Raw genomic sequence first — 26,508 nt, forward strand, 5'->3', positions numbered from 1 at the left:
TTTGCTGTTAAAGTCATTCTAAAACAGGTTGTGACGTGATGTGTTACACCTTTACACTAACTCTGTTAATAGTAATTATCATGTTCTGGACTTCTGTTTTGGAGTTTATGGTTTGTCAACCTCATTTACTTTATTTTGTCAACCTCATTTAATTTAGTATACAATGTTTACTACTGAATTTGAATAAAATAAGCTAAATCTTTTTTCTGTTACTGTCACTACAGCACAGATGAGAAAAGCAAAACACTGATTATTAACGATTGGTATGTGTAAAAGCTAAGATAGCTAAGATACTTTGAAAATGTTTACATTTTTGTAATACTGCCACATACACTGTGTGTATTTTTATTAGGTATATGTATTCTGTTCTTTATTACAAGATGCCATACATTTTGCAGTCAGCTGTAACTTGTAGTCCACAAATTCCTGGCACCACTGATTCAGTTGCCTGACTATACAGGAGTCCTGTATCATGCATACATTGTGTCAACCTATACTGGCCTCTTTCATGAATGATGATGTTTTGACCAAAGGCAGGTGTTAGCTGGATGCTTTCAGTGTACCTGTAGTGTAGTGCAGTTGTAAATGCTGTTTATGTAAAACATTTGTGAGTACAGCATAAACTAATACAGCATAAACTAATATATTTATGCATGCATATATGTGTACATACAAAAGATATCCAGCCTGTCCTTTTATAGGCAGGCTATTTATGAAAAAAGCCATTGAGAAAAAAATTCAAATGAAGCTTTATCTTCATTTGAATGTGTGTGTGTGTGTGTGTGTGTGTGTGTGTGTGTGTGTGTGTGTGTGTGTGTGTGTGTGTGTGTGTGTGTATGCATATGTGTGTGTGCATGTAAGTATGTATGCCTTCACAACGACATATGCCTTGCAAATATTCAAGAGCTAATATGAAGTGATAAAGTTATGTGCAGATGTATAGTATATGGTTCTGTATATTAACCAAGATTAGCTTGATTAGCTTATGGTTCTGATATAGTTAATAGAAGTCTAAATGAGTTGTGACTTTTCCTGTGTGTGAAAATTGCATTTCCACATTGAGTGTAGTTGATCTGTCATGCATTAAATTCAGAAATGGAAGTAAACAATGCAGCCTTAAATAAATAATAAATAAATAAACTTTGTAAAGTTTAAGGTGAGAAATTTATGCAGCAGTTTTGTGCATTATGTTGAAAATTCCAGTGTAAACAAACGAATAACAAAACCAAGCATATGCTTGAGCAAATGTTTATTGGAGATTTTTATTTCAGTTGAAGTAATTAAAGCAAGGCAGTATCTTTTCTCCTCAGTAGCATGGGAGGAGGTTCTCTGTCTGATGTGAATTAATGATGTCATTCAGCTAGTGCTACTGCCCAAAGTAACTTGCAGATGCCAGCTGCTGGGATAGTCCTCACAGAGCAAATGGGAATTAAATGCCTTGTTCAAGGGCACAATGGTAGAAGCTAGACGTTAACAGCTGGGCTTGAACGCATGACCTCATTGCTCATAGCCAGTTCTCAGACTGCTGCACTGCTAACAACAATCAGGCCTTCGTTCAAAGAGATATCTGTCTCTTATAAGAACTGGGTGTAGAAGTTTGACTAATGAATTATTTGCATTCTCTAATCTTATTGTTGAACAAATGTTCCATATTTTAGGGTGCTCAATAAAGCATTTGTGTGGTTAGATTAACTGTTGGGTGGTGTCATTCAGTTCCCTCTCCAGTTCTCTGTTTTTGCACACAGCTGCACCTTATTTGCTCTGAGTTTACTAGTAGAAAACACCATACGCATACATATTGCTACATTTTATTTATTTATTTAATTAGAGAATGAAATTCAGGCTCACAAGTTACAGTAGCTCCTGATAGCAGCTCTAAGCAATGCAACAACAATGCAACCCAAGAGTGCCTTTTTCTTCGTTTATTCCATCTGTTTCTATACAAAAAATAGAGGCCCAAGGATAGGACCATGTGGCACCCATCAACATCCAACAATAGATGGCCAAGAAAATCCCATGTACCTCTAGAATAAATCCATTGTATACCTGCCTGAGGTAGAATACACAGACACACACACACACTTGCCTGTACGAGCCACCATGGCCATTCAATTTATATGAAGCTGCTGAACAGCAGACAGCAACTGCTCACCTCAGTCCAGTCGTTCCAACGAGCGGCATCTTAATATTTCAGGAGCTGGGCCAAAGCGGCAGGCACAGCACTTTTCTGGATGGGCATCCCCCCACCTCCTTGGCCACCCCCCTCCTCCCTGCACCCCCAACTTCAGGCAGCAGGAGAGGAGCTTGCTGGGGCTTAATTAGAGCGAGAAGGCTGTTATCACAGCAGCAGGCACGGAGTCGGGCGCCAGGCGCCTGCTCTGAATGTTTCATCCCCCAATCCGGCCTGGAGGAGGAACAGCCGAGCCGAGGTGTCAAACACAATAGAGACCGGAGAATAAGTCTTCAGGCTCCAAAGCTGGGGGTGCAGGCAGGTGAAGGAAAGGAGCGTGAGGGGTGGGAGTATTAGGGGGTTGCTGTACTCGTGTGCATATGATTATGCCGAAGTGGTTAAATATTACATTTAAGTCACCTTGTTCCTTGAGACTATGAGAAGTGTTATATAAGAGCCGCGAATTAGAATTCGATCAAATGGATGGATGATGGAGATGTGGGGGAAATATTTTTCACATGAGAGTGTGTGCGAGTCGAAACGAGGCTGCATGTGTGCACAGGTGAGGCATGCCGGCATACTGCAGCAGCTTCCTGACAAGGTCACTTGGGGTAATTAGCAATGCAATGCATGGCTAAATCAGAGGATTTGTATTTCATAAAGAGAGAGAGAGAGAGAGAGAGAGAGAGAACAAGACAAGTGATTGCTTTATCCAACACACAACTTACTGTGAACTTTTCCTTCTCAATATGGTCCTGTAGACATTTTACCTCTTTTTTCCTTGACATATATTTTACCCCACTGACTCAGGTAGGATTTCATTTCTTTATTTTGAATATTTTTAAATATGGAGATGAGTCAACATTATAATAAGATGATATGATTCTAATAACAAAAAAACCCTATGAGTCTATGAGAAACTAGCATATAGTGGCATATAATATAGTTATTCTGTGTTGGGGGCAGGTGGGGGGGTGGGGTCGAGAATCAATTATTTAGGCAGAAAAACAGTCGTATCAATGCCTGCAGGAAGCTGAGGGCCAGTAAAATTAGGTCAGTTTCATAACATACAAATGGTAGCCCAACTCTGCAGTGGAGCAATGGAGCCTTCGAATGTAGAACATAAGTCCAAATTCAGGAGAAGTAAATCAGTTTACATTGCAAAATGTCTCGTTTGAGCTGCCAGGATTGTCCTGCTATAGAAAATCTCTGTCAGCACTGATGCCCTTCACTCTAAGTGGTCCATTTGGGAGATATTGTCGTGATTGAATTTCTCTGCCATACACAACAAGATATCTGTGCTTGATACCTCCATGTTCAACCTTGTGCATGTTACATCTACCAGAGTTTTTTTTTTGTAATAATCTTTGGGGTTTTTTTTTACAGTTCTGTTATTTGAGTATTTTTAAATACTTAATCAGAAAGGCAATTGGAAAGACTGCATGTTTCCCAAAAGTCCAATTCAGCAGTAGTGTAATGCATGAGGCCCTTCTGCAACATGACACCAGTCCCACAGGGATTGGACAGAAAAGCCCCATCCAACACCGGGCTTCGTTTTGCTCACTTTGCTCCACCAGGTTTGTCTCACTAGCCCTCACTAACCCTTATCCCATCTAACTCCTGGTCTTAGCTGTCTGTAGCCGAGAGGTCAGAAAGAGAGCAGCACTGACCCAGTGGAGCAAAGCTTGAGCAGGCCCGCCTCCCAAAGCCTTAACGAACGTTTGAAAGGTGGAATCAGGACAGTTGAGCACAGGGTGGGGTATCAAAGACAAGGTTTATCATAAGGGGGACAATCCCCTCTCAAAGCCCTCAGGTCCCCTCCTCAGGTTCACCTGCTCTTTCATGCACAGGATGGTTCCCTTCTGGATGCCCTGCTCTCTCACACTACATGCCTTTCTTAAAGAAAGGGGTGAACATTTTAGCAGTCCAGTCATGTGGTATTATAGCCTTTAATGTACTCTCCATCACTTGCCCTCTTTCCTCTTGGAACCACATCATTCAGGCAGATGGCTACATGAGGAAGAGTGGCAGGAAGTATATTTGACAATGTAGAGATTTAAAAACCCACAGTGCAGCAGGATGTTCACTAATGCCAAGGCATTAATGTGTACTGGTAATAAAAGAAATGTCAGTTTATCACTTCAGATAAAATGGAGAAAATAAAACATGTAGTTATAGGGTAGGGTGTAATCAAATATTTGTTTATTATTTTATAATGAAGCTACATCATGTACTTTTTCACATCTTGTTTTCTATTACACTGAGAAGCAGTCTACCATGACAATTTTTAAAATATCAATTACAATGTCTTAAAACATATTTGGACAGGATTAAACTTGCATGCGATCCTGGGGTAGTTTCCTCTGTGATGTTTTTTTCTGGATTGGCCATGTTGGTGTTTTTCTCCCTCCTCCCCTGAGAAAATTACAGGTAGAATTATCTACAGTTTTTCACCTCAGTACCTGATAATTTTAGTCCCATTCAAATGTTTTAATTTTAAGGCTACGTGATGATTTTTGACTGCTGCTACTAGCCATATTTAGCACAAGGATCGACCAGGGACCTTCCTGAATCATGAAATGAAAAAATGGATGCTTTTGAAGAGTCACTCAATCATTTACTTGGTCTAGATGGTCAATCTTCCACTCTGTACATTACCTGGGAGAGCATTATCTGGAGAACAAAGAAACTAAAATCAATGAGAAGAGCAAGATCCTGCAGGCTTATTAAAGGGGCAGTTTTAATCACAGCCATTACTTACCAGTTGAATCACTGTGAGTTCCTTAAAGACTTAATGTTAAATTCTGTTGAACTAATATAACTGTCAGGCTTTGTAGTCAGAGGCAGAGTCGCACACTGGTAAATCTCAATAGGTTTAATATATGAGTACAAAGGGTAGTCCAAACAAGGGCAGAAACCAGGCGAAGAACCGCAACAGAACAGGCAATAGACAGTGCAAACAAACCAGACTAGAGGCGGGCAAAAGTGCAACAATGGGGAGAACAGGCATTGGTCAAAACAAAAGTGCAAAATGTAAGTACAATGGGAAAATGGCTTAGAAACACAAGACAGGGCTTAAAAAGAATTCACAAAGACAAACAGGAACAGGAAGGTATTTATAGACAGACATGGGGATAAACTAGACATGAGTGAAACTAATAATCAGGGGAATGGGAACGGACAGGAGCATTCGGGAAAATGTAGTTAGCTGTAGGCTGGTTGGAGGCTGAAGACGTGATAGTTCCCACCGCCCCCCAAGGAGTCTGACATGGCCAATGAAGCCAAACATCTATGAGGACGGCCCCTGGGACATAGAGCAGGTTTGTCTGGATGATCCCTGTGAAAGTCCAAGAGGAGAGAATGAGTGAATGAGTTACACTTATATAACACCTTTCTCAGAACCCAAGGATGCTTTACAGTCAACACAAAACTTTTACATCCAGTCAACACCAGTAAGAAATAGCAACCAATTGCGCACATTATACTTTTAACTGGAAACCACAGCCCTCTGGGGGACTGCATCATGCGCAGGAAGGGGAGAGTGGATAAAACCCAGGACAGAGCACCATCCATCATGGGACATGCAGGCACTCAGTCATTCACACACACACACTAGCACCAGGACAATTTTTTTAGGGTAGCCAATTTTTACCTCCAACCTCCATGTTTTGGACTGTGGGAGGAAACCCATGCAGACATGGGGAGAATATGGAAAGTCCAAGAGACAGGATCTAGAACACCCCTCCGTGGATCGCAGCATTGCAGCTCTGCACCACAACCTTCCCAGTCATCGAGGTACTGGGTCTCATTTCTTCTTCATCTGGAATCCAGAATCTTTCATATACCTTATAGGCTAGAGAGCCATGTCCAATGAGTGGGGAGCCTCCTTAGCACTCCAACTGCACAAATGCCCTGCAATATATGGCTGCAGGAGAGACAGGTGGAAAGTTTTGCAATCAGGAATGGACCCAGATAACGGAGGTTACCACTCCCCTTAAGGCATAAGTCTTGAGTTAAGAGCCATACCTGATCCCCAAGTCCTGGGATAAGGACCAGTTCTGGGAGATACACTACCCTCTACCAGGTCTGTAGTGCAGTTGTAAGGATGATGTGGTGATAAGGTCGCTAATTTACCCTTAATAAATACATCTGCCAAGTCCTGATATTCCTCAGGTACTGAGAAGTAATTAAATGTTTCAGGACTCTCCACCAAGGTGTAAGCTAATATTAAACAGGGCCCACTAAAACAGTTCTGTAAGCAAAATTCAGTCCAGGTTAAAATATCCGGTGTTTCCCAAGAGATTTGAGGATTATGTTTTTGTAACCAGGGATTGCCCAAGACAATGGGATAATGTGCACAAGAAACTAAAATCAAGAAAAGGGTTTCCTCATGAATGCAGCTACAACGGAGTTTATAATGGGAGTGGTATGATGATTGACCACTCCAGACCCTATTTGGTGCTCCAGGATCAATCAATGCTGGAAAGTCCTCTGTTTCAAAGATAAATGTGTGATAAATAGACAGAAAGGTGAGGTTACTCACCACCTTGGCATAGAAGGAATCCTTGGCATGCCTATGGGAATCCCCAGAGCATAACTTCTGTTGGGATGAGTGAGACAATCACATACTATATGCCCTGACCCTCCCAAAAAGACACATAGCCCAAGATGATATCTGGATTGTCTTTCATTGTCTTTCAATCTGAGACGCAGATTGTCTCTGCGTCTGACTTGCATTGACTTGCATCTCCATCCGAACATGGACAAAAAGGTTTAAGACTGGTGGCTGGTTCCCCTTTTCTCATGAAGAAGGTGGTCAAGGCAAATAGACAGGGAGATGAGCTCCTCTAATGTCTTAGAGTCATCTCTACAGGCAAGTTCAGTAGCAGTGCAACTGGTGTGGAAATGATCATAACCAAAACAGAACTGGGTGGTAAAATGGTTATAGTGTCTGATAATCTCACCACCTGGATTCCACAGAGCCTTGACCCTCTCTAACAATCTACCTCACAGCAGTGATATAAGTGTAATGCGAACTGTACATGGAGGCTGGTGGTCAAAATACAAAGAGCACTGCAGTAAAAATCTCTGACAGCCAGCTGGATTGCCATTATGTTTATCTGGCAGTGCTACATGAAATGAAGATCTTGAAGTTGGTGGAGAAAAAACAGTAGCACCAGACACTCTCACCTCGCTGGAAGTCACTGGTGCTAGATGGTGAGTGAGTTCCATTACAGAGGGGACTAATGCAGTAAACTGATGGGTCTTTCTTGACAGTTCCTCTACCATATTGCCTAATGATTTGAGATGCAGGTGGTGTTGACCCAGTCAGTGGCCCAGAGCTGGTCCAGTATGGATCCAGACCCTGCCAACTCCATGAGAAGGCTGTCAGGCTTTGTAGTCAGAGGCACAGTCATATACAGGTAAAACTCAATGGGTTTAATATACAAGTACAAAGGGTAGTCCAAACACAAAGTCAGTAACCAGTCAAAGAACAGCAACAGAGCAGGCAACAGACAGTGCAAACAAACCAGATTAGGAGCAGGCAAAAGTGCAACAATGGAGAAAACAGGCATTGGTCAAAACAAAAGTGCAAAATGTAAGTACAATGGGAAAATGTCTTAGAAACACAAGACAGGGCTTAAAAAGACTTCACCTAGACAAACACTAATAATCAGGGGAATGGGAACATACAGGAGGATTCTGGAGAACAAGGTTAGCTGTAGGCTGGTTGGAGGCTGAAGGCGTGTCAATTACAATTGTTCATATTCAAACTGCTAACATAATACAATAGATATGAGTCTAAAGGATAATGGGAGAATAAATAATAAATTAAAGCGCTCTAAGCAAACATAATGAACCCTGTTAGTAGATTTGGTACCTTTTTGCCCATTTGGAGGACATGTTTTGACTGAAGCGTGATCACATGATCATGTGACAAACATCTGGGTTCAAAGAAAATACTAGAAACTTGCTCATCCTGTGATAATTTTAAAGTTATTCGGATGCATGAGTTTCATCACCGAGGAGACATGTAAAATGTTTCATTACAACCATTCCCCTGATAAACTAATCCAATCCGAATAGCACTTTAGCCATGTCTACACTGTAAAACCAAGTTGGTTTACTGAAGTGGTTTATGGGCTTATGGGTTTGACTGGAATATATGCTGACCAATAATATTTGATCATTGAGAAAGAAAAGACCCTGTTGCAAATAGCAAAAATAGGTGCAAAAATCATGTACTAGTATAAACATCACCAGTCAGCACTTATACATTCACTTCTAGGAAAATGGTGTCTCATCCCTGCTTCAGCAGAACTTTTGAAAAAAAAAAAACCATATAGGACTTTTTGGCTCAGACATCCAACACAAACCCCTGGACCAAATTTCCCTATAAGTGCATCTTTAAATCCATTGTGCCTATATGGGTCCACAGTATACCACAACTTGAGGACCTAAATTGACATAGCTGTAAATCTCATATACAGCATTTGAGGTTTCATAGGTTATAAAGTACATAAAAATCAGACCCTGTAACTCACCCATATTGCTTAGGTCTTGTTTCAAACCCAAACCAATCCAGTCTTCATCAAAAGCAAACACCACCCATCCCCCACACCATTTCTTCTCAAGAAATCTTTCATTGCAACTTCCCAAACATTGCATTTTTCCTTCTATATTCTCAGACCCTGGAATTTGGGTAAAGCAATCTGCAACTAAATATTAGAGCACACCAGGTTCCTCAGACTTGATGTTGAGGTCACTTGTGCTCAAGTGGGCCCGAGTGATTCTAGACAGCCTAAAGCATTTTAACATCTTCTGTAATGTTTGAGAGATGTGGTGTTTGTGATATTTCTAACCTCTTTTTTGGTCTCTCCGTCTTCACCATGTGTGTGTGAGAAAGAACTATTTTGGTTTGTGAAGGAGTTTCACAGCTTTGTTTTGTTTGCTTCACAAAGTTGAACTAGCGGTGATGCTGGTCCCAAAAGACCTCTAAATACCTCAGCATCTGTACAATCACAGCTCACCACCTCTCACAGATCTGTACAATCACAGTTCACTACCTCCCAAAGACAATGACTGACATTGTTGGCATGTTATTTAAGTGAGACATGCACTTTCAGAACAGCCAGGAAACTGTTCGCTTTTTTAATTTTAATATATAACATTCAGTTAGGTCTGTGATAGATTTTTTATAGACATAGAGATTTAGTACTAGGTACTTACTTTACTAATAAATATAAACCTGTATAATCTCTATTAAAAGGCTTTGCTAAAAAAGTAACAGAGAGTGCAGAAGCTGCAGCACAACTGTGCACTTATCACTGTTTCAGCCTCACCACAGTTAGTCCAGTGAGCTGGGATTTGACTTTTTAGGTCCACTGCCATGTCCTCCATCTCCTTCATGCTATTTTCTCTCAAGCCCTCCACTTGGCCTCCCGTGTAAAATCACTGAATGGGGACTGTCCTTCGCAGTTGTCCTACTGAGAGCGGTGCAGTGGGATACTGCTAATAAACTAGAAAAGCCTTAGATGTTCATTTCATTGTGATTGTTCATGGTTCAGAAGATGGAATAATATGGTTGATGACCCTGCTCCTGCTTAACGATGACATGCCATATGCAGGATTACTGTTCTCTCCAGGGGTGTGGCCTGGTCTCCCCATCTGCCAGTAACTGAGAAAATGCATTAAATGTAGAAGGTCAGTTAAATGAATTATTTGAAATGTGTGCTTACATATCAGTTGAAGTCAGCTGTAAGCAGAATTTCAGTTTGCCCTCGGATTATCTGGCCGAAAACAGAATTGAATTAATTAAAATGAAACCCCTGCCCCGTCTGATACATATTCCAAAATATAAGTCCACAAAATATGGTTATTTAATAAAATTAACTTTTTGCTAATCATTTTCTCAGGCTTTTAAAAAGAGGCTGTAATTTCACTCAAATGCCCTGGTTTAGACCTCAGTATTCAAGATTTGTTGAGGTTTTAGGCTTCCACATTTCCTTGGTCAGACTGCGTCAGAGGTTCGTTTTTATCTGAGCAGTCGTTTAGCTCATGTCATTTATTTACCCAGGGCTCGCTCTGCCTCTTGCCTGCCGCTCACAGCTTTGCTGCATTTCTCATTCTGTTTGATTGCACTTTTTCTTCTCGACCTTTTCTTGCGCGCGTCAAACCCGTGACCATAACAGACCCACCTTCTTTTGCTTTTGTTGTCTTTCATTTTCATTTTTCACATTCCTGTTCATTTTCTCCCTCTGCCCCCCCCCCCCATGCTGTCACCGTGAAAACTGTGGGGGAGAAAAAAATCAATCCATTCAAGCCAAGGAGAGCAAGGAGAGTAAGCAGAGCGCATCGCGCTAGAACCAAGTTTTGGCACATGGTGCGAATTTAGCCTTGACGCACATGCTTCATTACTCCTGCATTCTCCTCCAGCGACAGGGGGGGGGGTGGCCCGCTCTGTCTGCCCGTGGCCTGACGACAATGAGGTGGGCGAGGAAATGGGAGAAAAAGAAACAAGGAATAGGACTTTCTACACCATGGCTGACTGGAACCGGGTACAGGAGACTGAGAAGGTGAACAGTGCGCATCAAATGCGTTTTCGCCCCGCGTGTTTTTCGGGCAATGCGGCGCAATCACAGAGACCTCAGGTGGCTCTGGTGTATGAACCCCGAGGGGGGCCGAATTTGAGTTAAGAGTAATCTGAGACTGCCCTTCATAGAGTGAATATGAGGACTGAGGGACAGGGAGTGCCTCACAGACACTGTAGGGAGGGAGACGCTTAAAAGGGCGGTTTAAGTGTGACGTGGTGCCATGAACCGGGTTGATAGGTGGGCGCCAGGTCTGAGGCAAGAGTGATGTTCTTATGCTCCCCTGCTTTGATAGGATTAAAGGCTGTACTGAAGGACGAGTCATTTTTGCTTGACATGCCAGGATTGGTCAAAGACCGCAGCCTTGCCAGCGCACTGTTTGGAGGAACCACGCCCTGATATCCCTGAGCCAATCCCCCGATCAAACATATAGTCTCCTGATCATTAAGCACGAAGGCATGGTAAGTGTCTACTGGCAGGCAGGACACAGAGAAACTGAAGACAAAGGAATACACTATGGAGGAAGATTAGACAGCCATCTACTATGTTGGGAATACTGAACAGTTTGTGGCATGCTGTTAGTCACAAATGCTGCATTCCTAGCATTGTGAGGCATCTACACTACCACTGTTCAAAGCATTTGAAATCATCTTATCATATCTTATTCCACACTCACAATTTCACTCATAGTCATATTTTTATTCAACCCTTATTATGTTAATCACTAACAACAAGTATTTTGGAGAAACAATACATTTCAAACTGTTCAGGAATGATATTTGTAATGTGATAGTTGGTAGTGAAATGGTAGTGAATCAATTTGTTCTTATAAGTCTACTGAATGTGCATCATCTTGTGTTTTGAGTAATGTGAGCACCTTTTCAAATGATTACCCTGTGCTACTCTCTCTCTCTGCGCATCACTGTCGCAACGTTTCCCTAAACTCTGCTGAACTGCTGCGCTAGCACATCCTATAGGTATACCTTCCACTCAGCTTCCAACCCATCCCCACCTCTACAGATTTTTTCCCACAAATATCTGCTGAGCCCTGATGTATGCTCTTAAAACTCCCTCCCTTTCATCCTTTCCCAAACCTCCAAAAATTGTCATACGTTGGGCTGTGCGTCTCAGGGCAGAATAAGCGCTTTGCAGCGGTCACAGCGTGTTAGTTCACAAGCACGACGCCTCGTGTGGGCAGTAGGCAGGGTGGTGAGCTTATCTCTTTCATGGTGGGAGAGCCAGCCGAATGGCACCATGCCATGCTACCCAACATCTGGCCTCTTTGTGAATGAGTACACTGAGAAAGCCCGAGATCACATAGCTGCATGGTGTGTGTACAAGAGAGACGGAGCACATGGAGGAGAGGCTGTTTTCATGCGTGTGTGTATGAAGTGTGTGTGAGGTGGGAGATGTTAATGGGGCCGTGTGGTGGGCACGACTGCTGGAACATCTGGATTAAGTGGCATGCCTCTTGGCAAGCCCCTTCTCCTTGGAGGGATGAGTGGAGAGTTCATCCAAGAGGAGGGCGCTTTGATCAGACACACACACACACACACACACACACACACACACACACACACACACACTTGCACACACACACATACATGCATCATACACATACATGAATGCACACACACACACGTGCACACACACACACACACGTGCACACACACACATACATGCATCATACACATACATGAATGCACACACACACACGTGCACACACACACACACACACACACACACACACACACACACACACACACATACACACACACACACATGCATGTGTCTCTCCCTCTCTTTCCCTTGCTTTCACACAACTCTCTCCCTCTGTCTCTACCCTCACACCTGTCTTTCTCTGCCCTTCTCTCACCCTCTCTCTCTCCCTGTACCATCCCCCCTCTCTTTAGACTTTTCTGTTCCTTTCTCTCTGTCTGTAAAATCAAAAGCGCGTGGACCGTTATGATTCACTGGGCTTTCAATGTGTAGTTCAGTGTCATGGTCCAAAGTGAACAGATCACTCTTCTATGCTCCTCTAATCTGCAGCTACTGGTGATAAAGCACAGATTAGCTGCCTGCGGCAGCTCTCTGCTCGAGATTATTCCGTTTAAGTGGTCATATTGGGCAGGCAGTTGTTTTTCGCTGTTGATCCTTGCTATAGATTTGGCTGACGTGCAAAACTAGACTGCCAGCTTATAGCAAACAGTTTCCAACTGGAAATATCCATTAAAACCAAGTCCAGTAGTGTTCAAATTTTCATCTGTTACAAACAAGCAGTGTCTCTGAGACCTTTGTTAAACTGGAACTAATGTTCAGTCAAAATATATATAGGCCATCAAGTGCTTTTTTGTCCAGAAGGTTTTTTTTTTTGACATGCTATGACCCAGAAAGCTAATAAGCTTATGTTTATGCTGATTCAGCCGTGTCATAAACCAGGAAGCTGACAGTATGGAAAACACTGCATCAGAGAACTCAGTCAGGTCAGCCAGAGGTCATGGTGCACTATTGTATAGTGTAATTTCTAGCGTTATGCACTCACGCACCTAACCACATGGAGGCATGGCCCCGCGTCTCGACGGCCTTGCTCTGAGCGTGGCACGTGGCCTTGTGATGCGCGAGGGGCACGGGGGAGGGGGGGGGCGTCGTCTCCTGGCACAATCGAGGTGTCACTGTCCTCGTGATGAATCGGGTCCTCCTTTCTGCTCCCCGCTAATCTCCTTCCTGCTGCCTCCCTTGATGCTGGCACTCAACTGATGTACTGATCCTGGGGGACCCTGCGCTTTGTGTCACGGATTACTGGCAGGTTGCACAAAGAGGGAAGAAGGAGAGAGAAAGAGAGAGGAGAGAGACAGAGAGGGGGGGGGTGGAGAAAGTAAGAGAGGGGGGTTGAGAGAAAACAGGGGAACGCGGGGCGACCCGGTATTTTTGCCAGAGATGGAACTCACAGCTCTGCTGGTTTGATCGTCACAGTTGTGCCTTTCGCCATGCAGCATTCATTTGCATTTCTTAACGTCACCTTTGTCTCATAATGCCTCATCTCCATCTCTGATTTTTCTCTACTCTTGCACCTACAAAGGCATCGCGCCGTGGTGACTCTGCTGCAGTCCTCTCTCTCTCTCTCTCTCTCTCTCTCTCTCTCTTTCTCTCTCTCTCCCTCTCTCTCTCCTCCTTCTCCCGCTCTGTCTCTCTCTCCCTCTGTATTCAGATTATTGGCCAAGTTGACGTTCAATAGCTAAAATTTCTAAGTGATCTATGATGAATGATTTGCATACTTTTGACCATTCTGTAGAAAGCTAGATGCTCATTATTTGACAAAGTCTTTGCAAGGCTTAAGTCAGGGAATGAATATTTAGGGTAATATTTAGTGTAGCAGTCTCTTTTCCAGAGGTTTCCATACTATCCAAGGCTTCAACAAGGCTTGAAGTCCTGTAGTTCCACATTTGCACTTTATAGTAGCTTACTTTTTCTTGAAAAACATTTCATAATGGAATAAATTCTACATGAAAGTACCACTAAGTATATTTGAGTAAAGGGCCTTTTCTAAGATATTAGTTTAATTAAGTACACACTGGACCAAACGCCTTTACTGTTAATACAAATGATGTTTAAACTGACCCTCTGGTTGTGCCCGTCATAACCCCCCCCCCCCCCCCCAATCAGCACGCATGTATGGACCCAACCACTTCTGACCCCGGGGTCGCAAGTTCTTGATCCAAAGAACTGTCCAGGCTCCAGTGCTGCAGAGACACCCAGCTGCTGGTTGGGCAGTGTGCAGCTGGACGCCATTGACCCACCTTAATCCGTTTCCCCAAGCCTTTTGTTCTCTACACTGCATAAAGCAGGCCAGGCAGTTTAACACAAAATATGTTTACACCACATGACAAGGAATTAATGTGGCTGTGCAGAATCAGGGTCAAATTAGCAAAAGGTCATTGTGCTGGTCGTAGTTAATTTGCTGGATAATTCGGATTCAAGAATCCGCAGATTTCAAACAATACGTAAACCGAGGTATGTTTAATGATGAAATGTGAGTGTTTGCCCCGGAGGGTTCCTCTGTGTCAGCATTGTGTTCCAACCACATTAAGAGTTGTGAGCGCCCAACTAACCAGCAGCAGTCAATGGGACAGATGATTAGTGATGAAGGAGAGGGTGTAAGATAGGGGACTGGATGGGGACTGGATGAGTCAGAGGGAGACACGGCCCGTCTCACTGCTGAAGGCCAAGATGGAGTTGTCATCACACTGGAGTGTCTGTGATAAAGACAGAGAGAGAGAGAAAATAGAAAGACCGAGAGCTAGGCTGAACTCTCTAGAAAGCGAAAGATGCTGTAGGAGCCTTGTATAAATGATTCAGAAGAGCCTGGTTCTGTGTGTGTGTGTGTGTGTGTGTGTGTGTGTGTGTGTGTTTGCAAGAGAGAAAAAGAGAGACAGAGCGTATGTCTGAACGCCTCTTCTGCTGGATATTCACCGCAAGAAAAATCATAATCTGGGTATTCTCAAACTCTGCACCTCTCCTCATGCTTTCTTTCCTCCCCTCACCCCTTTCCCTCACCTCCTCACTTCGCCTGCTGCTCCTCCCAGCCTGTTTCTCTCTGCTAGTTTTTACACACCACTTTTCCACCAGCAATGTTTATTCATTTAAATTCAGCACTCATGGTGGAGTTCAGAGGAAACAAGCAGTTCAGCGACAAGACATTCATATACCCAAATTAACGAGGGAGAAAAGCTTTTGTTTTGATTCAAACACACTCCTCCCCGGTCTGACAATTAAAGTGACACATGTCGTAATTACAGCGTTATTTAATTCTGCCCCTGATCTAAAGCTATTGAGATGTGTGTGCTTTTCCTTGGAAGCATGCCAGAGAGGCTTGGTTGGCAGAGTTAGATAAATGGCTTTCTTCTGTGCTTCTCAAATCATGTTTAAAAAAAAAAAAAATTCAAATGTGAATAGAGGGCCTATTTTTGGTATGCAGAGAGGGATGACTGCTTTAAACAATTCTCATATATTTTCTATTCTTCTAGAGTCTTGCACCGGAGCTCGGGAGGTAGGAACACGTGAGAAAACCGAGTCGAGGAAAGTTTTTGGCAGGGAGAAGGCCTCTGAGCACGAGCTGCCCCGCAATCATTGCTAATGAACTTAAGAGTACTGGAGTACTTCTTTGTCAAGACAGCCTGTGTATGTATTGCAGCCTGCACCGGAGCCTCTGGGTGCGGCCCATAAACTGTTGTTTGTGAGATAATCTGACAAGAGAGCTGAAGTGTTCGATCATGTGGTTAGTGTTAAGGTGGATGCTGAATACATTTTTGAGGATGCTTGACCACTTGACTCATGTCATGTCCTTACAGCTAGTCCAGCCCCCCATTTAGCTAGTCCCCCCCCCCCCCCCCATGAGTGTGACGTAGCAGTCATGGTGAAAAGAGAGGTGGACAAACTCGTCAAAGTGAACACTGCATTAACCAGAAGCGAGACATTTTGGTTTCCGGCCTTTCTCCCAAACTTGACTTTGAGCAAAAGTCTGGGTCAGCACCATACTGTTTGGTCAGCGAGGATGTAGCCAGTTGCTGAGGAGATCTTCCCAGCCCAGGGAATAGTAGCAGGGGTTTCACTGCGGCAGATGAGTCATACCCGGCACAGGGCGGTGCCACAAGTAGAAGCCACTACATGCTTCCCTGCAAGTTCTCAAGAAAGGAGAGCTTATGAAGAAAGACGGAGCCTGTGTGAGATCCTGAGCAGTGCAGATGTGCAGTCTCTGTCTGTATTTCATGTTAGCAACATAGACAGATGATGATCGGTTCATCCCCTGCACACGTATATACAGTATGCACCCATGCACACCCTTATAAACCCACAAACACACACACACTTGTACACACACTGAGTGTGTGGACAAGGAAAATGGAGACAATGCCTGGTGTCTCTCTGCTGCTCTTGTAAAAACACATTGACATTCATTCATGACAAAAACACACAGTGCACCATGAGAAGTCCAGGGAAGAGGGGACATACGTGTGCATCCACTGACCTCTGGGTTAGCTCTTGCCGTTTTCCTTGAGAGTTGTGTGCAGAGACCCAGGCCCTGAGTCTGTTCTCAGATCAGGAGGAAGTTTTGCTCCTGAGCATCATGGAGCAAAATATGGAGCAAAGTGTGAAATGGTCTTCCCACTGGAGCCACTGCATGGAAATAAAACAATATTGTGCCTGGCTGCATGCCAGGAAGTGGTGAGGAGCCTGGGTGCTGGACGGCATGGTGTCGGAACAGAATTGGTGACATTTAGTTCAGACTTTATCTTGCAAAAGCCTCTTCCTGACTCCTGTTTTAAAAACGTCCTGTTTTTAAACAAACTACTTAATTATGCTATTATGTAATGTCCTTGGCCTCTTTGCCCTGTGGTACAGTCAAAGATCTCTCTCTCTCTCTCTCTCTCTCTCTCACACACACACACTCACACGCACGCACACACACACAGACACACACAAAGCATAGTCGATTGAGCTGAAAGTCAAAATCTGAATTAAAACTTTGTACTTATCTGGAATTGCCACTGGCCCCCTTTGGTTACTCTTTTCCTATTCCCCCTCTATATAACCCCACGTCGAACCCCACTAGTCTCGCGCTTGTCTTCCCTCATGAGTCAGGTGCTAGAAAAATTCACAGCCATAATTTGTAGATGTCACATGGTCATTTGATCATGAAGGCACCTCTGAAGGCAATTCCAACCTCCCACCACTGGTCAGTCTCAGGTACAAGCTTAAACTGGTAGCTGTGGTGTGTTAAAGATGCTCTGGCTGGACTTCCTCCTGCCCTCAAAATGTGTGTGTGTGTGTGTGTGTGTGTGTATGTGTGAATATGAGGAGTTGGGGGGCGATGGGGGTTGGTTTGCCTCCGGCCACTCTCAAGGGCAGAGTACAGGCAGTTCAGAGTTGCAGGCAGATCTGATAATGATATCACCCATAGAGAGCCTCCCTTGTGACAGGAAAACAGGGGGAAACAAGGGGAGAGTGTATGTTTGTGTACTCGTCTGGCCTGGTGTCTGTACCATTTCTGCACAATGCACTCTCACTGGTAAGAGAGAGATTTTATGTGAATTCATCCATTGGCCTGTGGGAGGATTTTTAAATATGCATGACTCTAGGTATTACCCATCCATCAGTTACCGATGCTGCAATATTGTATGTACAGTATAAGGTGTGTGTGTGTGTCTCTCTCTCTCTCTCTCTCTCTCTCTCTCTCTCTCTCTATATATATATATATATATATATATATGTATTTGTGTGTGTGTGTGTTTATATGTGAGTGTGTTCTTCTACAGTAAACCCCCAGAGGTCAGTATCAGCACTGAAGAGGGGGGGGGGGATTCTGTCATTTCTCCAGTGCACAACATACTACCTCAGTTGCTCTCTGTGTCTACTCTGTTCTGCAGCCTTGTTCATGCCTGGAGATCCATAATGCTTTAGGAGAGAGGGAGCAGTTCCTCACTGTCCAACCCTACTATCATGGGTCTGTACCCATAAGGCACCAGTCCCAAGACAGGAGGCCTAGGCCAATCACAGCCCATCGGGATGGCTCCAGGGCCGCCTACTGGCATGTTCTGACCCTTGAGGGGATCATCCAGACCTCTTTATCTCCAAACCTCATGCTGCAATGCCTAAACGATTTTGTAATTGATCCCCAAGGTGATTAATCCACGAACAATCGTCGTGGACTGCTGTCGAGTGCCTGGCCTCTGATTGATGGAGTTGTCGATATCTGCAGTGCCGTACAATCCTACTGACCTTTTGCAGTGGACCTGGGTGTTGTGTGTGTGTGTGTCTCGGTTTTAGGATTATTAACTCTTCTTTCTCTCTGGCCCTTATCTGAACAGGACCAGTCCTATCAGAGGTGTTAGAAGAACAAGCTGTCATTAAGTTTACTTTTATGATAACTGATCTCTTCTTGTGCCTGGCAGCTTACCTACAGTTGTTTATGGCTGATGGCAGCTTACGCACCATAATGCTTACTATAGTCAGCTGCTTATCCTTTGAAAAAAGGACGCAGCATTGTTCTTGTCGCTGTAGTATTTTGTGCATTTTTTTGGATTGTAAAACCAGGCCCATTGTTGTGGTGATTCTGTAGTGGTTAATAATTTGTAGACAGCTGAGGCTTATACTGCTGTCACTGAGGGCAGTGCTGGGTGTAGCGCCTATGGCTTTCTGGGCTTTGTACAATTCATGCCCCTCTCAAGTGTAAGTGACTGCCGAGACCACGAGTGTGAAGAAAGCGCTCCATTTTCTTTATCAACTCGTCGGTTAGGCCTCTGGCTAAATATAGTCCTCCAACACTGCATTAGCAGCCCTTGTTATTGCTATTGGATTTCTATCAGCACTGATGGCGCTAGTCTCGCTATGTAAACTCATGAATTATGCAAACTGGTTTGTTGTGCTGCTGCGGGGGAAGGTACAAGGCCAATTTTAGATTCTGTGATATAGCAGCTGTGTGCTAGTGGCAGGAGTCATTATTAGGACTTCTGGGTATAAATGGTAATTTGGGTTAAAGATCTTCTAGGTGCAACAAACCAAAAAAGACTGCAATTGAAGGGCTGCTCTATTTCATCGCTTGCTGCGTTCCAACTCTTTGAGTCAAGTTCTATTTTTCGTTCTTGTTATCATATTCTTGTTAGTTCACTTTATATCCCTCCGGTGAAAGTAAATTTGCAGTGCTTTTTTTTTTTATTATAGTTGTGGTTGCAGCGATTTCACTGATAGATCTAGGTTAGCATCAGCATGCACAGTTCCAACTGTGGAGCCTGGGTTTCCACATGGTGATATTGTCTAGAGAAGCAGCAGCTCTTCTGGGTAAGGTGTGCACGTTTCACAAACAAGACAGTTGAATAACGAACTCTGATGACATGAGATTCGCCGGATGGTTTCTTTATGCATGGTGCGCAAACCTGCAGGGATTTGAGTCTGCTTAATTCCACCGTGAACAGGCAATGGGAAAGGAGTGTATTATTGTGCAGAAGTGCTTGTCAAGATTGACTTCTGTGAGCCTGCAAAACACTGACCCTGAAATAAGGGTGTGATGCCGAGAGCTGCGTCTGATTGAACCTGAACAGAGCTTGTGTTTGACGCATTTTACTCAACTTTACTGTGGCACAAAAATACACAAATAGAAACACTCGTTATTTTCCAGTATTTACCATAGGACTACAGATTTAATGTAGTTTTCTTAAAGTCCCATTAGCTTTTCTTGCAAGAGGTTTTATATTGATAGACTGAAGGATTTGTTTTGACTTGATTACACATGTAATAGCCCCCTGAGATGCACTGCCCATAGTGCTTTGTGTTTTCCCATGTTCCCAATGCACTTGTCTTTAAAATCTAGCTAAAGAACATTAGGCTTTGCTCACAGCACTTATTTTACCCAGCCAAGCATCACAGTGTTTATTCTTAAAAATCCAGGTAGGAGCTACTTGAGGTTCTTCCAGAAACGGAGCAAACAGGCCAAATTATGGTCTAAGGAGAGCTGGTCAAACTGGTGCTGTCGTTATAGGAAGAGGTGGGGGTGGTTGGGAGCACTTTTTAGCTCAAAAAGCTTTCCCTCAGTAACAGCGCCATGTCATTCAGATGTTTACGCGCTAATGTCTCCAAAAAGCCCTCATAAAAAAACCTCCATTGAAGACTAATCAGGAGCTGTAATTATTGACCCAAGCCCAGCATTTCAGTGCCAAAAGCCATGCACACAATCTAGTTAGAGTCTCTAGTGGAGCCAGGGAAAGGGCATTCCACCCATTTTCAACATCATGTTCATTACGCCCAGTAATAAACTAAAATCAGCATACAGAATGCATTGATACAACATTCTGGCGGCTCCTTGTTATTTAGATGGCATGCACTGTTGAAAAGTCAATCATATTTTAATGAAACCAATATACACTGCCCCTATCAAAACAGAAAAAGTAGCAGCAAGATTTCTGGAACATTTTGGATTATTTTTGCTCCTTGGGCACATCATCCATCTTGGTTTAGGAGGTCTGTTGGTCTAGTTCATTGTTATACCACATCACATTTCCTGAGAACAAGTAAATAAATCAATAAATGTTTGCTTTATAAATCAAAAACATGGAGAAGTTGCAGTTGGTCACTTGAAAAAATGGTCCTGGAAGGATCAATAGGATCATGGCACTTCATCATCAAACTGGATTTATTCAGTCTTAAACTGAGATTCACCTCTCTCTGCTTTTCCATTCCTGTGTTGATTCTAACTCTGGACACAGTGATTTGGGGACAGGGAGAGGATGGAGGTTGGGGGGATAGCAGGCCGCAGAGGAGGACTGTCTGATATCAGGCTTTAGCTTGTAGCTATTCTGTTATCGCTGTCCGTTAGTACTGATGTGCTTTTAGTTTGTTATTGAGATTCTCTGGTTGGCTGTGAAGCACATGCCTGCAGTCAGTCTCTCCCTCTCTTCTCTCTCTCTCTCTCTCTCTCTCTCTCTCTCTCTCTCTCTCTCTCTCTCTCTCTCCTCTGTGAGGCAGTTTCCATTTCAAATTCACCTCGCACACACTGGGTCGCTTCAGTCTCATGTGAGGTGATTGGATGTAACAAGCATGAAAATGTTTGTTGATGTCGGCAGGGCTACGCACGCCCGAGAGAGAGATATCAAACCGGCAGCTCCCCTGGCTCCCCTCTGCTGGCGTGCACTCCCCTCCCCTCTCTGCTCCGCTCCCGTTCCCCCCCCCCACCTCCTGGAGGGAATTGGTTGAGCAAAAGGAGGAGCAGCACTGTTGTCAGCTTCACACGATCCAGCAGTCATGGCACACATGCACGCGAACACGCAGGTGGAAATTACTGTCATTTCCCAGCCAGGGATTCAGAAGACGGTTGGTGTATAGATGGATTTGGACATGGACAAATTCCAATATGTATTATTGCAGTTGATTAGTTCATCTGAGGGGAAAAGACATCACTCAGAAGTATGCAGTGAATATTCAAGAATCTCTCTCGCTCTCTCTCAACTCTCAGCACAGTAGGACGGTGTTGTTATCTGGCAGCCGTTAATTATGAACTGTGGTTGCACATCACTTTAACTGCACCTTAACTGCAGATTAGGGCGTTATGGCCGCCATTATCCTGACGCAGTTTATAACTCCGTTAAACAGGATTTAGCACCTGCGCTGAGACGCTCACCCTCCCTTCTACTCCCCTCTTATGCCTCACCTCCATCTGCCGGGGGGTGGGAGGCTAGGTGGGAGCAAGCGGGTCCCAGCACCCAGACAACACCATACAGAGACAAGCTCAGACTCTCCTTAGAGGGGTATGAGGCACTAATGTCACTATGTTATGGTACAGAGCACAGCAGTGGCCATGAAATGCATTCTTACATGGGAGCAACTTCCAGCCCACAAATGAACCACTGACAACCATTAAGATTAGTCACAAAAGACCATTTGACTTGTTTGGTTAGTTCACATTGGTCACTGAGCCTTTTTAAAATGTTTAATTTTTAAAAATAACAAGAAACATCTCCTTTGTTATGTTCCTGTTAGGCTTAAAATCAGCAAATGAGTGACTATGGTTGACTGTGGTTACTATTTGATAGAAATCATATTTCTTGTAGGTATTTGACAATTTGAGGCATGTAATATTTTCAGTGGAGCTTTACATATTTTACATTTGCATGAAGAGTAGAGCAAAAAATTGTAGATTTGAACCTACAGTCATTTATGGCTGATGGTTAATGGAAATTGTATGTATCGAGCAACATGGAAAAAGTGGTCTGTAATTAATAATGGCATTTTTTTTGCAGGCTTCAGAACAACTAAGACCATGCTGTACGCAGAGTGACATCAGACCCAGTCATGCGCTTTGATTGGTGCATCACGGAGGAGAGTGCAGTCTGGCCCAGCCCCTGGGCGCACTGAGTGCATTCTGGGGGTTGTGCCCCAATGGCTTCACCGCCCCCTGGTGAGTGAGGGACCTCACTGCTTCCGGCCTGCAAAGAACCACACCCATCTCCCTCCCTGCTCTGACTCACCCTACTGTCCCGCTATGGAATGAAGACGGCCAGCAGGTCTTCAGCGTCCCGTTGCAATTCCTCGGTCGTCCAGATGAGGCGTTACCGGACGGGCATGTACCCGTTCCTCTTCCCCTCCGTCATCAGCTCTGTGCCCTTGCCCTCCCCCACCCCGAGGCTCCACCCACCCAACCCCCCCAGCAGTGCGGGAACCCCTTCTCCCGTGGGTGAGTCCAGCTCCTTTCTATTTCCTTCCCAGGTAGTAAGTGCAAGACCAACGTGCCCTGCTCAGTCTTATATCACAGAAGTCTTACATTATAGCAGTCTTACATTATAGCAGTCTTACATTATAGAAGTCTAACATTATAGCAGTCTAACATTATAAAAGTCTCACATCACAGAAGTCTTACATTATAGCAGTCTAACATAGCAGTCTTACATTATAGCAGTCTTACATTATAGCAGTCTAACATTATAGCAGTCTAACATTATAGCAGTCTTACATCACAGAAGTCTAACATTATAGCAGTCTAACATTATAGCAGTCTTACATCACAGAAGTCTTACATTATAGCAGTCTAACATTATAGCAGTCTAACATTATAGCAGTCTTACATCACAGAAGTCTTACATTATAGCAGTCTAACATCACAGAAGTCTTACATCACAGAAGTCTTACATTATAGCAGTCTAACATTATAGCAGTCTAACATTATAGCAGTCTTACATCACAGAAGTCTTACATTATAGCAGTCTAACATTATAGCAGTCTTACATCACAGAAGTCTTACATTATAGCAGTCTAACATCACAGAAGTCTTACATCACAGAAGTCTAACATTATAGCAGTCTAACATTATAGGTCTTTCATCACAGAAGTCTTATATTATAGCAGGAGCTGACTGATGGAGTAGATTCATTATATTTTTCTTATTACCCATAATTAGTATGTGAGGGCGTGTGTGTGTTTTTGTTTGTGTGTGTGTGTGTGTGTATGTGTGTATGTACTTTAGGTCATGAAATGCTGTCACTGAGCTTTGCTAAAGCCGAACTCTGAGCATGGAGGAGGGTGGGGGGCCACACAGCAGCAGCACAGAATAATTATGACAGAAAGAATCCCTGGATTCCTTTGAAACTGTTGCCATATTTTCGGTACAGGATGAAATAATTGTAGTACCCTCATTGAAACAAACCAAAGCCTTCTTGTCCTTCCTTTCTCTCCTTCTCTCTCTGTTCTATGCACCATAATTAGAAAGAGCTGGATGAGTCTCAGCCACAGAGAAAGACAGATGAATGACAAATTATTGGTACTGAATGATTGAAAGACAAGAGTCAACAGTCAAGTCAAGAGGCTTTTTATTGTTATTCCAGCTCTATACAGTTATGCAGAGAAAGCAAATAACGTTCCTCCAGGACCGTGGTACAACACTAAAGAAGAACATAAGTGTAAACAATAAATATATGTATTAATAAGGAGTTAAAGCAGGATACGGGGACGAGTCACGTAAAACTGAAACGTGTTTATTCTGACACAGCACAACACAACAAAGATGTAGCATGCAGGCTATCATGGTTAAACACAATCGACACATAAAAACAGCAGACCTTTATACATGCATACTAATGACACAACAAGGATCAGGTGTGGAACACAGGGAGGACATGGCCACACGTTCGAACATATACACACACACAAACACACATGGGGAGACATTTGGGAGGAGGGGCCGTACCATGACAGAGCCCGTCCTTAATGGCGTGACTCCTGGCGCTCCAGCCTATCGGGCCACAGCCTCGAAGCCAACGCCAAATGGCGAAGCCAGAGGACTGAGCGACCCGACACGGGCCAGTGCAAGCAGGACAGAGGGGGGAAGGACAGGGACCAAGATGACAACAGACACGGGGACGGACACACTGACAGGCACAGACACAAAGGGGGACAAAGGGACTGAAACGGACAACGTCATGGGGACGGACACAGTGACAAGGAAGGTTACAAAATTGCATAAAGGATTGTTAAAGAGTCCGTAGAAGCCGGCAGGAGCCCTGGCCTGTCCCCCAGTTGTCAGCTGGGCTGGAGTCTTATCCGACTGTGGGGGATTGCCCCTCTCCAACTTGGGGGGCGGTGACGTCTGCAATCCCGTTTCAGGAGGCGCACCAACTACTTTGCCTGTCTCTGGGGTGGGCATTGGTGTCACCTCCTTTTTGCCTCTATGAGGCTCAGGTACGGGTGCACGAGTTCCGAGGCTGTGTGCCCTAGTGGAAGGAGTTTCCTCCTCAGACGACAGTGACACCTCTCTGAAAGTCACATGCGGAGGCTTACTTGGCTCAGAGCAGCCTGCCCTGGGCGGAGCCTTGGGCGGAACCTTGGGTACCAGTGGCTCGTTGCTCTGGTACAGCAGACGCTGTGTCGCTGACCGAGGGAGAGTCCCCACAGAAGACATCCTCCACCTCCATCGAAGGATCCTCCCCACGGTCGGACTCGGAGTTCAACTAACGTCACTGTACTCCCCATTCCTTTCATACTTCACATAGCCCTCGTGGTAGTCCCTGGAAGGGTAGTAGTACCCTGCGGAGTCCCTTTCCGATTCCAGCTGGGGTCCGTAAGACTCCGCAGAGTCCAACCCTGAACCATGCTCAGGACCCCCCCAAAATCAGTCATTGGCCTCCTCCCCTGTTGTGGGAGTATGGAGTGAGGCCAGGATAACTGATGGTCTCTCTGTGGGGTAGCAGGACCCTATGATGCGGAATCAAGCCCTGGACCACACACAGGACCCTCCCAAGATCTACTAGGGGCACGGTCCTCTGCAATAAGGGGATGGCGCATTCCCAAGATTATGGAGGATCTCTCCGTGAGGGCTGTGGAAGGCTGTTTGCGTCCCTTTTTCCTTTTCCTTCTCATCCTTCAGCGGTCCATGTTTCGGTAACGACGAAGAGTTATAGCAGGATGTTGGGACGAGTCACAAAAACTGAAAAAATATGTTTATTCTGACACAACGCAATACAAGGAAGACGTAGCAAGCAGGCTATCATGGTTAAATGCACATGGTTGACGCACAACAGCAGACTTTTATGCACGCATACTAATGACACAACAAGAATCAGGTGTGGAACACAAGGGGGGCGTGGCCGCACAGACAAACATACACAGGGAGGCATTTGGGAGGAGGGGCTGTACCGGGACAATATAAAATACAGGACCATTGATAACATACAGGGCAATGCTGATCAGTGCACCACACTGTGGTGGGTGGATATGCAAAGGATGTACTATACTGTACTATACTGTGACATTTTAACAGATACACTTACAGTGCAGAGCAGTCACTAAGGTAACAGCCAGTGCACTAATTTAAGAACACGGTGTTGTTATATGGAATACAGCATTTGTTAAATATTTGTTGTTAGTCATCGGTTGACCACTATGCTGGTGGTTTTACGGAGGCAGTGTGTTTTGGAAATGCCCATGATGGAGAGGAGAGAGAGACTCGATGATCTTCTCGGCTGTCCTCGCTATACACTGCAGGGTCTTGTGGTCTGAAACAGAGCAATTCCCAAACCACGCAGTGATGCAGATGTTCAGGATGCTCTGTATGGTTCCTCTGTATAACATATTGAGGTTGCTCTATATGGTTCCTCTGAAGAACATGGTTAGGATGCTCTCTACTGTTCTTATGTAGAACATGGTGAGGATGCTCTCTACTATTCCTCTGTAGAACATGGTGAGCATGGTGCCAGGAGGATGAACTTTCTT

At 44.2% G+C, this 26,508-nt stretch overlaps 1 protein-coding gene across 1 annotated transcript in view; it reads left to right on the forward strand.

Moving 5' to 3' along the window:
• Positions 1-26,508, forward strand: part of LOC113586480 (retinoic acid receptor beta) — a 101,549-nt gene that overhangs the window by 14,531 nt on the left and 60,510 nt on the right. The window contains exon 2 of the mRNA XM_081716292.1: positions 22,548-22,981. Coding sequence (XP_081572418.1) covers positions 22,795-22,981 — 187 coding nt within the window. The 5' untranslated portion in view covers positions 22,548-22,794. The remainder of the gene's footprint in view (positions 1-22,547; positions 22,982-26,508) is intronic.

Source organism: Electrophorus electricus, chromosome 6, assembly GCF_041902795.1.
Source record: "Electrophorus electricus isolate QZ-2024a chromosome 6, ASM4190279v1, whole genome shotgun sequence".
Taxonomy (NCBI): domain Eukaryota; kingdom Metazoa; phylum Chordata; class Actinopteri; order Gymnotiformes; family Gymnotidae; genus Electrophorus; species Electrophorus electricus.